The sequence below is a fragment of the Acinonyx jubatus genome, chromosome C1, assembly GCF_027475565.1.
Source record: "Acinonyx jubatus isolate Ajub_Pintada_27869175 chromosome C1, VMU_Ajub_asm_v1.0, whole genome shotgun sequence".
NCBI lineage: Eukaryota > Metazoa > Chordata > Mammalia > Carnivora > Felidae > Acinonyx > Acinonyx jubatus.
This window is the reverse complement of record NC_069381.1, coordinates 211,033,267-211,050,876: the sequence shown is the minus strand read 5'-3', so window position 1 is coordinate 211,050,876 and position 17,610 is coordinate 211,033,267. Positions and strand designations below refer to the sequence as shown.

Below are 17,610 nucleotides of genomic sequence, written 5' to 3'. Positions count from 1 at the left end.
AAGCATTCTAGCTTTTTCCCTGTTTCTTTTCATCCTGTGAGAAATATCTACATTGGAAAAGGAGTTAACAGACTGGTTCCTAACTTAAAATTTCACTTCACAAGAGAGCCTTAATAAAGAATATATGCCTTGCAAAGAATACATAGACCTAAAAAGTTAAATCAAGTAAATCCTAATGGTTGTGTTCATCACCCCTGGTTTTGTGCAACAGAGCCATCAAATAACCACGGAATTATAAATCCAAGCAATGCTACAACTCCATCTACTGGAGAGGCACAGGTAACTGAGTCAATTCTAAATAAATGGATCCTTACATGTGAGCCTTTTAGGAACTAATATCATGGAAGTTCAGATAAAAATACTTCAAAACAGTAAGAAAGCCTTACCTACATCTTTTCGTCCTGGTTTTTCAAAACGTCTGTCACCTCTAGAAAAGATAAAAGAAGTTTCAAACAGGACTTAGGAGTAATATATAGATTTCCTATACATGACAACCACTGCTGTATCTGTCCTTAATAGCATTGCTTTCCTTTTCAAATTGTAAAAACAAACAGCGCCCAACATTTGGAAAATATAAGAAAACACAAAGATGAAAACAAAAATATCCACTATCTCACTTACCAAAAGCCAGCTTCTATTGACCCAGAAATGTTTTTTAAAATTAGATAAATTTTAATTAGATAGATGCTTTACTTTAGCTACACACTATATATAGTTTTATATACTATTTTTGGCACGTGTTTTCCCACATCATTAGATATTTTCAAAATCATCCTAACTTTTAATGGTTATAGAATATTCTATTGTGTGGATATACCATTACATAAGAAGCCATGCTGATATTAAGCTATTTGGCTTGTTTCTAATTATATTATAAATATCATCACAGTGAACATCTTTGTACATACAACTTTGTGGAACTGCCCTCATTCATCAACAGACTTCACAGAGTCACAAAGAACAGAGAAGATGCTTTGACTGATAGCAACAAAAAATAAAATGTCAATTGTCAATGCCTCCCACTGAACACTAATAAAATAACAAATCTGACTAACTATGAAATATCCATGCTGGCACTAACATATTAACCTATTTATCTCCAATGCTTCTTTCATTAAATAAGGATCATTTAAAACTAACATACATCTTGATACTCAATAATTAAAAGCATTTTTTAAGTGAAATCTTATAACTATACAAAGAAACGTCTCCTCTGGAGAAAGCAGAAAAAAATTTTTTTTACACCAAGAAGTCTTTATGCCAAGATCTGGATCTTTTAGTTACCTTTCCTCCCAGCTCTGTGACCTATGCATTTCCCTGCCACCTCCTCGACCAAAGACACCCTCTACTTCATCAAAGCTTCTTTGGTAGAAACCACATTCACCTCTGCCTCTGCCTGAAAATAAGAAAACAGAAAAAATGATACTCAGATGTCAATATTTGACACATATTCAACACCAACGATTAATCTTTGAAGTTCTGTCTCCACACAAAGAGGATGTCTATGTTTAAACATTTAGCAAGGCCTGATGGATCTTTACCTGAGAGACCAATAATGGCACTGAGGAGGCTAGACCACAGGAGGTTGAAACAAACAAGTTAGAAAACAGGTGTTAAGAGTCCCAGTCCTGAATAAGAAACAGTGTCAACGTTAAGTTCTTTAATAAAAAGTTTAACAGTAAAATTCTAAGAAGATCGGTAAACTATTACTACAAATTGGACCTTTTATTGGATTATTTTCAACAAAAATGAAAGATTTAGAGAGCTTCAGCAGAGAGCAGATAAAATATACAAAAGTGAAGCACAAACGTTAATATAATTTATCTAACTCCACAGAAAGGATATTTAAGGGGCGCCTGGGTGGCTCAGTTGGTTGGGCGTCCAACTTCAACCCAGGTCATGATCTCACAGTTCATGAGTTGGAGCCCCACTTCGGCCTCTGTGCTGACAGCTCAGAGCCTGGGAGCCTGCTTTGGATTCTGTCTCTGTCTCTCTCTCTCTCTCTCTCTCTCCCCCCCCCCTCCTTCACTCATGCTCTGTCTCTCAAAAACAAATCAACATTTAAAAAAAACTTAAAAAAAAAAAAAAAAAGAAAGGATAATTTAATATGGCCAACTCTATCAATTTTGGGAACTAACTCCGTAAAGGATGTTCTACACCAACAAAAGCACTCTTTCCCCTTTGCTCAAGTCTTCAAGGAAGAAAAACATCAGGACTAAATTTGAACCCGAGCTAGTGAGAATGTGCTGTATGCAGAGACTGAGAGGTTCTAAATGTTCAGATGTAAACTGGTCTTTACTGAAGTCAATTTGGTCAGATCTATCAAAATCTGACTCAGCAATTCTGACCACAATTTATCCTAACAGAAATACACAAACATGCAAATACATATATATGCAGATGTTCACTGCAATGTGTTAACACCAGAAATAACCTAAATAAATTTTGATAATACTAAATTTTAGTAGAACATTATGAAGCCACAGAAGATAAAACGCTGACATTAAAAGAAATCTACATTATTCTGTTGAATAACAGAATAATACTTATAAAAATAACTCCGCTTATATAAATTATATGGCTGTTGGGATCAGGAGGAACATCCATCCAACTGGTGCTCTGAGGGCAGAAAGCAATATGAACGTTTTAGCTTTATACTTTCTGCACAATGTGAGGTTTTCTCAACTAATGCGCACCATTTGTATCCAACACACAGATGAGAAAACTGGAAAAGGGTGGGGAGTTTAGAGCTGTACTTAGATAAAATATTATCCATCATCCATAGCTCACCATTTTTAACAGTGTAAAAACACCCAAAACAAAATGATGATGAATTACGAACGAAAGAATGCATTCCAAAGCTAAATACAAGTGAGTTAAATAATTATTTCAAATATCCACATAGGATTTCTACTTTCTGCTTATAATGTATGAAAACCTGACTCAGAATATACTTGTACTTTTATGTAACCTTACTATGAAATGCACAGAAAGGTACCCCTCATAACTAGTCCAGGTAACCCACATTTCTTCATCTGTAAAATGGAAATGAGACTAGGCTTAAAATAAAATAATCTAAAAGTTACTTTCCAGTCAATCTAACTTTATATCAACATAAAGTCGACTCCCCAGTTTCCCATTTCAGTACCTCTCTCCTTAGGAAATGTATACATTTTTTAAAAAATAGTATCTGCATTCTATTAATCAAAAAGGTGCATGTTATTTGAAATACAGTATCAAATGCGTATAATAATATAATTTAGTGTTTAGACAATGCCTGATGCACATACAGATTCCCAGTCGTTTATAATAACATAATTACTCATTCGATAATATCCTTATAATAACACGGCTACCAGTGAATATCAACCCACAGGCTAGGAATCCCTACTTTTGATAAGATACTGCAAAATGTATACATTTTATGTAAAATCCTAAAACAGTATAATGCCAAGTGTTATGTAACACTGGGGTGGATCTCCTGCAATGATGATTCTTGGGGTGTAAGAAAGTCCCCTCTTCTGAAGAGGACAATTTTCTCAGTAAACCAGTAAGTACCAAGCACCTTGAAAAAGTATTTTATTTTAGAAACCTGAATATGAAAAAAGCCTTCAGGTTGCCAGAAAAACAAGCAAACCACAGACAAAAATATTTTCTGCCAAGTTAACTAGCACTGGTACTGGTCCTCCTTATCAGACTAAAGCTTATTATAAGGAGACACATAAAAAGAATCAGATTCTAGAGCTTTCCAGTTGTAAGGACCATAATCATCTCTAAATACAGTTCTCATATAAGCAGCAGCAAGTACACATAACATGATGAATCTCTCACACAGCTAAATATTCAAAGGACTGTCCTATTGTCTGAGATTTCACCCGATTCTTTTGGGGGATTAAAATATACTTCCTTTAAACGATGATAAAGACAAGTGGCTGACAGCTGTGTGGATCTGCTGTACTCTTAAACACCTTAACCAGGTAAAATAGAAAGATGACATTTTACACTGTTTCCCCACCCATTTGTTTGTTTAAATTTTACTAGTTCCCGATATTTAGAAGTCTAGACGTCAGTTTAGACATCACATCAAAATCTCCTCAAGTTTGGGGCACCTGGGTGGCTCAGTCGGTTAAACATCCAACTTAGGCTAAGGTTATGATCTTGTGATTCATGAGTTCAAGCCCCGCATCGGGCTCCGTGCTGACAGCTCAGAGCCTGGAGCCTCCATTGGATTCTGTGTCTCCCTCTCTCACTGCCCCTCTCCTGCTCACACTCTGTGTGTGTATGTGTGTGTGTGTGAGTGTGTGTCTCTCTCTCTCAAAAATAAATAAAATATTTTAATAAAAAAAAAATCTCAAGTTAAAAAGAGCCAAAATAACCATCTAACGTTAGCTTTGCCCATGGGGGGGAGCCATAATAATCATCACTTAACCAACAAGTTAAAATTAAGTACTAACTAAAGAAAACAAAACCAGATTAATGATCTCATGAAATCATCAGAAAAGAAATCACATTTTGGACAATGATGCTAAAAATGTTTTTTACAAAGTGAATTCATTCATTTGACCAGTTTCATACCATTTGTTCACATCAATGTTAATTAAGTCACTGCTTTTCTCACAGTATCTATCTTTTTGCACATGCCCAGTTTAAGTTCTGAATGTAGGACACTACGCGATAACCCCCCACTTGAAAGAATCAGAAAGCAGGGAGAAATTTACCAATCCTTCAGTTTGTTTCTCAATATGGAGTTTTTTAAAGCCTGTTTAGAGAGACTGGTGTGTATTTACAGCACACAAAGTTGGTGATCACTTGAGGTTCACAGAAGTGCTGGCTTGTGGACCACCCTTCTTGAATAATCATCTCTGTACAACTTACCCTAAAAAGCACTGGAGGCAAAGCCACCTGAGTGCAACCTCCCCCTGTTGCCAGCCTACCAAAGAAAATCATAGGCAACACCCAAGCAGTAGCCCAGAGCCATCTCCACATCACCACTGCACCACACCACCAAGACACAAAGACCTCAGGTGAATTCTGGACCAACGGAACCTCACTGCACGTGAGAAGCTGAATGGCATGGGGAGCTTTTGAAGCACACACATGCCTAAATCTCACCACCCAGGATCTGACTGCAGAAGTACTTCTAACAAATCCCCAGGTTAAAAACTACCGTTCTGGAAACTGACAAATTCAGAAGGAAAAACCACGTATACCTTGCTAACAGTACGTGGCCTACAAGCAGAGAGCTTTAGCTGCCCCATTATTATTCGCCACCCCTGAGCTCCCACATGCTACACTTTTTTTTTAAGTTTACTTATTTATTTTGAGAGAGAAAGACAGAGCGAGTGCACAAGCGGGGAAAGGGCAGAAAGAAGGAGAGACAGAATCCCAAGCAGGCTCTACCCAGAGCCTGACGTGGGGCTCAAACTCACGAACTGTGAGATCATGACCTGAGCGGAAATCAAAAGCCAGACACTTAACCGACTGTGCCACCCAGGCGCCCTGCGTTCCCACATTCGGAATGGACTACCGAAAGTGTCCTCTTCACAGGAGTGCAGAACTTAATATGGCCTCTATAAAGGCTGAGTATAAATTATTCTATTCGTAAGGCACAACTTTAAGAAAAAGAGAATCCAGATATTCCACACCCTTGATCACACCAACCTGGGTGGTGTGGTATGTGGAGACAGTGGCCTCTGGCTCTGCAGATACCCAACTCTTCCACTTCTGAAGCACTTCTTCAAAAATTACAAGAGATGTCTAGACTACTGCGATGAGTTAACCAACTCAAGAGGTAAATGCTGAATATTTATATTGAAAACATCCAGAATGGCCTCATGTTGCAGAAAATCAATGAATAAAAAACAAGGAACAGACAGCGAAAAAACAGTATCAACAAAATAATTCTTCGGAGACACAAATCTATAAAACCATAGGTTAAGTAAGTTGACTGATACATAATTATTTTTTGCTCTACCCTCTAAAAGAGCCCTGGCGCTGATGAGACAGAGGGCTTTTACTAAAGCCTCTCTCTGGCTGGGGACACTCCTCGCACACACGGCCTTATATAGAAAGGGTGTGTCACTAAGGCCTGCAGGGACTTAGCTGCTGCCTCAGCAGCCAAGGCACTTCCCAGAGCTATGGCAAAGGGCAAGGCTCCCTGGGGATGAGGAATATGGATGGGGATTTGCCAAAGTTAACGAGGAACCCTCACGCTCAAGAATTACCCTCTTCTGCTCCAAATCAGGAGGTGTGGAGCTGATACACCGAGAAATGATTCAGGAAACAAATATTCAGACACTTAACGCAGAGTGAATGTCAAAAGCAGTTTTTTTTAAATCAAGTATTGTATGTTTAAAGTGACTTCTCTTTCCTCTCCCTCCATTATTACATTTGCCACATGGAAGCTCACCTCGCCCTCTTGAAGAACTTCGACCTCTAGGAGCCCCCACCACTGTTCCTCCTCCTCCTCGTCCTGTCAATCGCAGGACAGCAGCACTATTAACAGACATGGAAAAGTTTCTCTGTCGAAAACAAAAACAAAAACGAAAAAAAAAGAAAGAAAAAAAGGATAAAACAGATAAAACTGCATGTTGCTTCACCCCATCTCCCGTTCCAACTATAAGATGGCATCTAATTACTACAAACAATGGGAAACCATAACTACACCGCATGCTAAGATGATCCAAAACCTAATTTTACCTGAAAATCTCAAATTAACATTTCAGATCAACAAACACTGACAACCAATGCCTTATATCTTATTAGGTTCTGTGAGGAAATATTAAATAAACTCTAATCACTGTATGTATCCAGAAGCAGACAGGATAAATATGCACCATAATGAACTTGGTAGAAGAAATTCTGTTTGAAAAGATACTTTATTATTTTATTAAAAATTTTTTTCATGGTTTTTTTTTTTGATTTATTTAAATTTAACTTAGTTAACATACAATGTAGTATTGATTTCAGGAGCAGAACCCACTGATTAGGCACCTACATATGACACCCAGTGTTCATCCCAACAAGCGCCCTCCTTAATGCCCATCACCCATCTAGCACATCCCTTCCCCATCCACCTCCCCTCCAGCAACCCTCAGTTTATTCTCTGTATTTTAAGAGTCTCTTATGGTTTGCCTCCCTGTTTTTATCTTATTTTTCCTTCCCTTTCCCTATGTTCATCTGTTGTTTCTTAAATTCCACATGAGTGAAATTATATGGTATTTATCGTTCTCTGACTTATTTCACATGGCATAATACCCTCCAGTTCCATCCACACTGTTGCAAATGGCAAGATTTCATTCTTTTTTTGTTGCTGAGTAATACTGCATAGTGTGTGTGTGTGTGTGTGTGTGTGTGTGTGTGTACCACATCTTCTTTATCCATTCATCCATCGATGGACATTTGGGCCCTTTCCATACTTTGGCTATTGTTGACAACACTGCTATAAACATTGGGGTGCATGTGCCCCTTCAAAGCACTTCCTGTATCCTCTGACTTAATACCTAGTGTTGCAATTGCTGGGTCGTAGGGTAGTTCTATTTTTAATTTTTTGAGGAACCTCCATACTGTTTTCCAGAGTGACTGCACCAGTTTGCATTCCCACTAACAATGCAAAAGGGTTCCCCTTTCTCCACATCCTCACCAACATCTATTGTTACCCGACTTGTTAATTTTAGCCATTCTCACCAGTGTGACATGGCATCTCATTGTGCTTTTGATTTGTATTTCTCTGATGCTGAGTGATGCTGAGCATCTTTTCATGTGTTTGTTAGTCATCTGGATGTCTTCCTTGGAAAAGTGTCTATTCATGTCTTCCGCCCATTTCTTCACTGGATTATACTCTACATAGAAAACCCAAAAGACTCCACCAGAAAGCCGCTAGAGCTAATATGTGAATTCAGTAAAGTCAAAGGATATAAAATCAACGTACAGAAATCGGTTGCATATCTATACACTAATAATGAAGCAGCAGAAAGAGAAATCAAGGAAATCAACCCCATTTACAATAGCACCAAAAACCATAAAATATAGGAATAAACCTAACCAAGGAGGTAAAAGATCTGTACGCTGAAAACTATAGAAAGTTTATAAAAGAAATGGAAGAAGACACACAAAAAAATGGAAAATGTTTATTTATTTATTTTGAGAGAGAGAGAGAGACGGAGCACAAGCAGGGAAGAGGCAGAGAGAAGGAGAGAGAAAATCCCAAGAAGGCTCCCCACTATCAGCACAGAGCCTGGCTCAGGGCTCAATCTCATGAACCACGAGATCACAACCTGAGCCAAAATCAAGAAATGGATTCTTAACCAACTGAACCACCCAGATGCCCCTGAAAGGATTCTTTAACTAGTGAAAGGTAGAAACAAGAGATGGTCACCAAAAAGTCTGAATCAAGAGTAGCACGATAAAGAGAAAAATGATCATTTTTGCCTCATTCTGCTCACCAATGTGAATTAGTAGCACCAAGTATTATTTAATAGAATGACAAGAATCATAAATAAAAGGGAAGGGCCAAATAAGAATCTACATAAACAAGATCAACCATCTTAATGGGGAGGGGAAGAGCATGCTTGAAAAAACCAAAATTCCAATTAGTCATTAGCCTGCATTTGCAACCACAGCCAATTTGGATAGGGTCAAAAACAATGGGATAGTAGTGAGTGGGAATCCTTCAAACAGGAAAGGGGAAGATAAAGGAACACTGGAAGCCTAGGAGCCAAAATATATGTTTAGTTGACACTTCTGGATAAATGCAATACGTAGGCCTTAGGAAACAGTAAAACAAGAAGCAATTTTTAAAATCTTGAAAATGATCTATAAAATATAAAAATCCTGGGCATTTGAAGGAGAATTTTGCAAGGGAGTTTTAAACTCAGAAAATGTTGGAATATATCCTTACAGGAATACTTTCTGTATACTTAGAACCTAACAGACATTTATGCAAACACGCAGAGGTATGGCACAATGAAGAAAATGTAACTTGTGCATGGCTGCAGCTAAGGACCCTGCTAGTGGAAGGACAAGGAACAAGGCTTAAGAGTTTGGTTGAAGAGAATCTTGTGATTCAACTAATAATTAAAATCCAAATTGTGTTTCCACTGTGAAGTCCCCATCTGCAGTTTCAATTCAAAATCAACTGAAATGTGATTCTATACCTCTTCTAAGGAAATCAACATGCAACTGGTTAAAAAACTTCTTTCATTACTGAATTTTTTAATTCTTTTATTTATTTTTGAGAGAGACAGAACGTGAGCAGGCAGGGGCAGACAGAGGGGGAGACACAGAAGCCAAAGCAGGCTCCAGGCCCTGAGCTGTCAGCACAGAGCCCAACGCAGGGCTCGAACTCACAAACTGTTGAGATCATGACCTGAGCCGAAGTCAGACGCTTAACCGACTGAACCATCCAGGCGCCCCCATTACTGAATTTTTTTGTTTTTTAATTTATGGGTCATTTTCTCATTACCTTCTTCATTAGTTATCTTTCTCAGAATTTTATTTACTACAATTTGTTCTGATAAATTTTAGAAATTTATAATGTAAGTAAGTTTTTTTCCTTTGAGTTTCATAGGTATATAAGCGTATAATCAAGTAACTTCAAAACTCAAGATTTAAGGTCTAATCAGTAACTAAAATTTACAGGATGATGCCCAACACTTATTTCAAGCTGTATGTTAAAAAACGTACCTAATAATAATTTTTAAAAAACTGGCTGAAACAAATGTGTCAACTTACCTTATAGCACAGAGCAACCGCGAGAAGAAGTGCCTCTGGGAACACAATTAAGCAAGGCTATGACATCCCAAAATCTAGATTAATATAATCTAATACTGGAATAACAGAGCTCTGGGGCACCTGGGTGGCTCAGTCAGTTAAGCCTCTAACTTCGGCTAAGGTCATGATCTCACAGTTCATGAGTTCAAGCGCCATGTTGGGCTCTGTGCTGACAGCTCAGAGCTGGAGCCTGCTTCAGATTCTGTCTCCCTCTCTCTCTCTCTGCCTGTCCCATGCTCATGCTCTGTCTCTGTCTCTCTCAAAAATAAACATTAAAATTTTTTTTTTTTTTTTTTTTAAAAAACAGAGCTCAGAGCTAACTTCACTAATTAATGCCAGGATCCCATGCAGGTGAACACATTACCAAACATGTATACAACTCAAATGTACCCATCAATAGAGTGCAGAGAAACTTGCATATACTTTCCTACACCCTCACACACTGCAGCTGAAAATGCAAACTTCTATCCTCTCTGGAAAGCAACTTCTGGAAGTTCTATATTTAAATGTCTATACCCTTTGGGGTGCCAGCGTGGCTCAGTCAGTTAAGCATCCGACTTCATGATTTCAGTTTGTGGGTTCGAGCCCTGTTTCAGGCTCTGTGCTGACAGCTCAGAGCCTGGATTCTGCTATGGATTCTGTGTCTCCCTCTCTCTCTGCCCCTCCCTGCTCACACTCTATGGCTCTCTCTCTCCCTCTCAAATAAATAAACATTAAAAAAAATTTTTTTTTTGATGTCTATACCCTCTGACAGAATTCCTCTTGTAACACATGTGAAAACTCCCATAAGTAAAAAGATCTTTAACTGCAGTACTGTTGTAAAGTTGAATTGGGGACCTCCTAAGTATCAACCAATGGGAGCAATTTAAAAATCATGAGGGGTGCCTGGCTGGCTCAGTCAGTAAGAGCATGAGGCTCCTGATCTTGGGATCATGTGTTCAAGCCCCACGTTAAGCACAGAGCTTTTAAAAAGAATTAAAAAAAATCACGGCCATCTTCATGTGAAATTCTATGCAGTTGTTTTAAAAACTGAGGCAACTCTATTAGGTTGATCCATATGAAATTGCTAATATTCAACCACTTCTGACCCACAAAAACTGCAATTTCATATGATCAACTGAATGTATAAAGATAAAAGCACAGCTGTAGTAAAGAGCATGGAAAGGCCAGACTGCCTGAGACTGACTTTTATTCCTTTAACCCACTTCTCAGAACCTCCTTTTCCTCATCTAGATAAAGTAGATAGGAACCACATTTACATCTACCTCCTGGGCCGCTGCCAGCACTTAACCCATTACATGACAAGTGCTTAAAACAGTGTCTGACACATTAAAAGCTAAAGAAGTATTTGCTCTCATCTCAACAGACCCAAAGGTGAAAATAATGAAGTACAGAACTATGTGCATAGCATGCTGCATTTAGGTTTATGTGTGTTTTTACAGGAACAGATATTTAAGTAGGTGCAGATATATTAACCACCACTGAGAGGAAACACAAAATGGAAACAGTGGCTACTTCTGAGGAACAATATAAGTAGGCAGAATTAGGGTGACTCATAGAATAATTGTTTCCCACTATATGTGCTTTTTGAATTTTTTACATAAATACATGTTATTATCTATTCAAAATGCATACATAATTTCCTTTGACATCATATAAATAAAATACAACAATGTATGGGGCGCCTGGGTGGCTCAGATGGTTAAGCATCTGACTTCTCAGGTCATAATCTCGCAGTTTGTGTGTTTGAGTCCCAGGCTGGGCTCTGTGCTGACAGCTCAGAGCCTGGAGCCTGCTTCAGATTCTGTGTCTCCCTTCCCTCTCTCTCTCTCTGACCCTCCCCCACTCGCCCACTCCCAAAAATAAACAAACAGTAAAAAAATAAACAAATAAAATACAACAATGTAAATTAGGTAGCAGCTATGTAAAAAGTCCCGCTTCTCAAACTGATAAATGTATTCAAGGGAAATGCCAAACCAAAATAGTGACCAGATTTCTGAGCATCAATTTTGTTTTTTTGTGTTTTTCTTAATAAATTTTTTTAATGTTGATTTTTGAGAGAGAGAGAGAGAGAGAGAGAGAGAGAAAGAGAGAAAGAAAGAGAGAGAGAGAGAGAGAAACAGCAAGCAGGGGAGGGGCAGGGAGACAGGGAGACATCATGACACAGTGTCATGACCCGAGCCCAAGTCAGACGCTTAAACAACTGAGCCACCCAGGTGCCCCTCAATTTTGTTTTAAGAAAATGTCATTCCAGGGCACCTGGGTGGCCCAGTCAGTCAAGTGTCCAACTCTTGATTTTGGCTCAGTTCATGATCTCATGGTTCATGAGTTCGAGCCCTACATGAGGCTCTGCACTGACAGCATGGGGCCTGCTTGGGATTCTCTCTCTCTCTCTCTCTCTCTCTCTCTCTCTCTCTCTCTCTCTGTCCTTTCTCACTCGTTCTCTCTCAAAATACATAAGTAAACTTGAAAAAAATTTTTCCAAGTTGTGTTTTAGACATACACGCATCCATTCATTAATACAAAAAGAGAATGCACAAAACTAACTTGCATTTTAAAGACATAAAATACCTATTTCAGGTAACTTCAAGAAATTTAACATATGCAACAAAAAGCTATTGTAGGTTATTAGAACTAATCACCTCCCCTATGAGGGTATGGGTGAAAAAACAATATGCAAAATTCTAGTCTTCAAAGATCTAAACAATCCCTGAAGGGAGTGCCTAACCATCAAAAGGACAACCATCAAAATGCTAGTGAATCTTTTGCCTGCTTTAAGCACTGTCCTACTCCAGCATACTTTATAGACAAAGGATTCAAATAAGTTAAGTGTCAGGAATCCAAAATGATGTGTTTTAACTGAGTCCAGAAATGGACCCTGATGATCTTCTGTGGTTATCGTAATCATAATACCCAGACCACAGCACCTTAAGATAAACTTTTCCATTATAAAAGCAAAAGAAGATTTACTCCATTAGTCATTCCAGACATACTTTTGTTGTGTAGGTGTAGTGCAAACCTTACTTTACTCTTTTTCAAATTGTTAACCAACAGTTCCCAATAGCATTTTGTTGAATAATCTTTGATTTTTCAAATGATTTATTTGGCACTTACTAAATACTGATTTCTTAGAAGTGTTACAGGGTGTTTCTAGATGATTCAATTACTTATTCTATTGATTAAAAGTCTATCATGTTTTGGTAAACAGAAACAAGTCCTCCTCCCTACTTCTTAAAAAGCTTTTCTGGCCCATTTACATTTAGCCTGTAAGAAATCTAGGAAATTATTATAAGAAAAATAAAAAGAAAATATTAAAAGTATGTATAAATACATTTAAAAATTGGAAGATAATCACAGAAGATTAAAACTGGTATACTAAGGCATTAAGTGCACTTTTAAAATTTTTTAAATTGAGAAATTAAAAAATTAAAATTAAAAAAATTAAAATTTACAAAATTTAACAGGCAGGATTAGGGTGAGCTCACATAAGCAGTTACTAGAAAAAGACTACTATCCATAGAAAAATTGGCAAAGATAAGAACAAAACATTATATATGAACACGAACATTCAAAAAACTCTTCACTATACTGGAGAAAGATACACAAACTAAAACAATGGAAGAACATTTTTGCCGATTGTGCAGTGAATTTTTCAGTAAAAATACTCAATGTTTGAAGTGCAGAACAATGCACAGTGTATACCATTACGTGTATAAAAGGGGGAAGACATTTAAAAAAAATTTTTTTAATGACTGTTTATTTTTGAAACAGAGAAAGACAAAGTATGAGCAGAGGAGGGACAGAGAGACAGGGAGACACAGAATCTGAAGCAGGCTCCAAGATGTCAGCACAGAGTCCAACGTGGGGCTCAAACCCATGAGCTGTGACATCATGACGTGAGCCAAAGTCGGACATTTAACAGACAGAGCCATCCAGGTGCCCAGGGGGAAGACATATTTAATATTTACTTGGAAAAATATAAAACGAACTGCTAACACTTGCTGCTTTTGGGAAAGGGATGCTGGTGGCTGAGGGAAGTGATGGGAAAGCGATTTCCTATTACATGCTATTCAGTACATTTTTATTTTGAAACCATGTGACTTATGACTTATTCTTTATTCAAACAATAAATAAGTAAATAAATCTGAAAAAATAAAAATACTGAACATGGCAAAAGTACTAGAAAAATGCTATAGCTATGGCATCAGCGAAACAAGAAAGATCCTCGTACAAAGCTTCTTAAAAGCAACTCAGCATATGGAACAATTTGGTGTTATTTCTGGACTTCTATTCCACTGACCTGTAGGTCTATCCTTATACCACAGTTGTGATCCCTGTAGTTTTGTAGTAAAGTTCTGAAATCGGGGAGAATGAATCTTCCAACTTTGATCTTTCTCAAAACTATTTTGACTATTTAGGGTCCCTTGCAATTCTGTATGAATTGTAGGACCAGCCTATCAATTTCTACCCCAAAACCCCTGTGATTTTGATGGAGACTGCACCGAGAGTAGATTGACTGGCAATATTAAGTCTTCCAAGGCTGAATGAACACTGATGGCTTCCCACTTATTTAGATCTTTTTTAATTTCTTTCAACAGTATTTTGTAGTTTTACGTAAAAGTCTTACATCCCCTTGGTTAAATCTGTAACTATGTACTTTATTGTTTTTGATGCTATTGTAAATGAAACTGTTTTCATAATTCCCTTTGCAGATTATGTCAATCCTGACCCCTACAACTGTGCTGAATTCGTTTATTAGTGCTAATAGTTTTTTGTATGTGGATTCTTTAAGATATTCTACATGTAGGATCATGTCACCTGAAAATAGACATAGTTTTACTTCTTCTCTTCCTTCTTATTTTTTTAATGTTTCTTTATTTTTGAGAGACAGCACAAGCAGGGCAGGGACAGAGAGAGGGAGACAGGATCTAAAGCAGGCTGTGCACTGATAACAGTGAGCCTGATGTGGGGCTCGAAATCGCAAACTGCGAGATCATGATCTGAGCTGGAGTTGGATGTTCAACTGACTGAGCCACCCAGGTGCCCCTTTACTCTTCCTTTTTACAGGTCTCTTATGTCTTTTTCTAGCCTAAATGCTCTGGCACAATGATGGATATCAGTAGTAAAAGCAGGTAACCTTGTTTTGTTCCCAATTTTAGGGGAAAAGCTTTCAGTCTTCCACAGCTGGGAATGAGGTTAGCTGTGGGTTTTTCATAAATGCCTTTAATCATGTTGAAGGTCCCTTCTATTACCATGGCTGACAGTTTTATCAAGAAAAGTGATTAATTTTGTCAAACACTTTTTCTGTGCCAACTGAGATGATCAAGTGGTTTTTCCTTGGTTCGATTAATGTGGTATATTACATTGATTTTCCTTATGTTGCCCCACGTTTGCATTCTGAGTATAAATTCCACTCAGTCATGGTGTATAATCCTTTTAATATGCTGTTGGATTCAGTCTGTATTGGTATATTTTGACAACTAAAGATATACAAAGAAAACAAACTGCAATAAAACATACTTAATGTTAACAGTAATTATCATGTAATTATCTCTACATGATGAGTTTATGGGGGAGATTCTCTCCTTTATACTTTTCTGTATTTTCTACAATGAATATGAGTACCTTTTATTTTAAAACACGTAAGATTTTCTTGATACAGAGTATATAAAGAAATTGTAAAATCACCACGAAAGACAAACCGAGTAAAACAATGGACAAATAACACAGGCAAATCAAAAACCATAATGACCATGAGCATATGAAAAGATGATCCAGCTACTAGTTACTAGTGAGATACAAATTAAAAACAACTATCACAGCCAATGTTTTGGCCAAAATGTAAAAAACAAAAGCTGGGGGTTTGCATAAAAATGAGTCCTCTCATTTGCTGCACAGGTAAGAGTGCAAAAGGGCTTAAAACACTACAGAAACAAAGGTAGCAACACCTACATTACATTATACACATCTGTGCATTTAAAAAAATGTAAAGAACCATGCACCAAAAATCAAAGAGGTGAAAAATCTGTACACTGAAAACTACAGAAAGCTTATGAAAGAAATTGAAGAAGACACAAAAAAATGGAAAAATATTCCACGTTCTTGGATAGGGAGAACAAATATTGTTAAAATGTCAATACTACCCAAAGCATTCTACATAGTCAATGCAATACCTATCAAAATAACACCAACATTCTTCACAGAGCTAGAACAAACAATCCTAAAATTTGTACAGAACCAGAAAAGGTCCCGAATAGCCAAAGCAATCTTGAAAAAGAAAACCAAAGCTGAAGGCATCACAATCCTAGACTTCAAGCTGTATTACAAAGCTGAACTCATCAAGACAATATGGTACTGGCACAAAAACAGACACTCAGATCAATGGAACAGAATACAGAACCCACAAATGGACCCACAAACATACGGCCAACTAATCTTTGACAAAGCAGGAAAGAATATCCAATGGAATAAAGACAGTCTCTTCAGCAAGTGGTGCTGGGGAAACTGGACAGCGACATGCAGAAGAATGAACCTGGACCACTTTCCTACACCATACACAAAAATGAACTCAAAATGGATGAAAGACCTAAACATTAAGACAGGAAGCCATCAAAATCCTAAAGAAGGCAGGCAAAAAACTCTTTGACCTCGGCTGCATCAACTTCTCACTCAACATGTCTCTGGAAGCAAGGAAAACAAAAGCAAAAATGAACTATTGGGACCACGTCAAAATAAAAAGCTTCTGCACAGCAAAGGAAACAATCGGCAAAACTAAAGGGCAACCAATAGAATGGGAGAAGATTTTGCAAGCGACCTAACAGATAAAGGGTTAGTATCCAAAATCTATAAAGAACTTATCAAACTCAACACCCAAAAAACAAATAATCCAGTGAAGAAAGGGGCAAAAGACATGAATAGACACTTCTCCAAAGAAGACATCCAGATGGCTAACCAACACATGAAAAGATGCTCAACATCACTCATCATCAGGGAAATACAAATTAAAACCACAATGAGATACCACCTCACACCTGTCAGGATGGCTAACATTAACAACTCAGGCAACAACAGATGTTGGAGAGGATGTGGGGAAAGAGGATCTCTTTTGCACTGCTGGGTGGAATGCAAATTGTTGCAGCCACTCTGGAAAACAGGATGGAGCTTCCTCAAAAAATTAAAAATAGAACTACCCTACGACCTAGGCATTTATCCACGGGATACAGCTGTGCTGTTTTGAAGGGGCACATGCACCCTAATGTTTATAGCAGCACTATCGACAATAGCCAAAGTAAGGAAAGAGCCCAAATGTCCATTGATGGATGAATGGATAAAGAAGATGTGGTGTGTATATACACACACACACACACACACACACACACACACACACACACACAAAGGAGTATTATTCGGCAATCAAAAAGAATGAAATCTTGCCACTGGCAACTACATGGATGGAACTGGAGGGTATTATGCTAAGTGAAATTAGTCAGCCAGAGAAAGATAAATATCATATGACTTCACTCCTATGAGGAATTTAAGACACAGAACAGATAACATAAGGGAAGGGAAGCAAAACTAATACAAAAACAGGGAGGGGGACAAAACATAAGAGACTCTTAAATATAGAGAACAAACAGAGGAATGCTGGAGGGATTGTGGGAGGAGAGATGGGCTAAATGGGTAAGGGGCATTAAAGAATCTACTCCTGAAATCATTATTGCACTAAATGCTAACTAACCTGGATATAAATTTTTAAAAAGAAATATTTAAATATTTAAAAAAACACAAAGAAACAAAAAAAAAAACCAACAAAAAATAATTTTAAAAAATACAGAACCA

The 17,610-nt window shown here is 37.6% G+C and overlaps 1 protein-coding gene across 7 annotated transcripts in view; it reads right to left on the bottom strand.

Moving 5' to 3' along the window:
• The window catches only part of GIGYF2 (GRB10 interacting GYF protein 2), a 144,587-nt gene that overhangs the window by 80,869 nt on the left and 46,108 nt on the right, over positions 1 to 17,610 (bottom strand). For 6 of the 7 annotated variants that reach the window (XM_015073274.3, XM_053215966.1, XM_027047533.2 and 3 more), the window contains 3 exons: positions 6,410 to 6,521; positions 1,285 to 1,396; positions 387 to 427 (listed from right to left, as the gene is read on the bottom strand). In XM_015073274.3, the coding sequence (XP_014928760.2) occupies positions 387 to 427; positions 1,285 to 1,396; positions 6,410 to 6,521 (265 nt within the window). The remainder of the gene's footprint in view (positions 1 to 386; positions 428 to 1,284; positions 1,397 to 6,409; positions 6,522 to 17,610) is intronic. The other variant, XM_053215967.1, reaches the window with a different exon arrangement.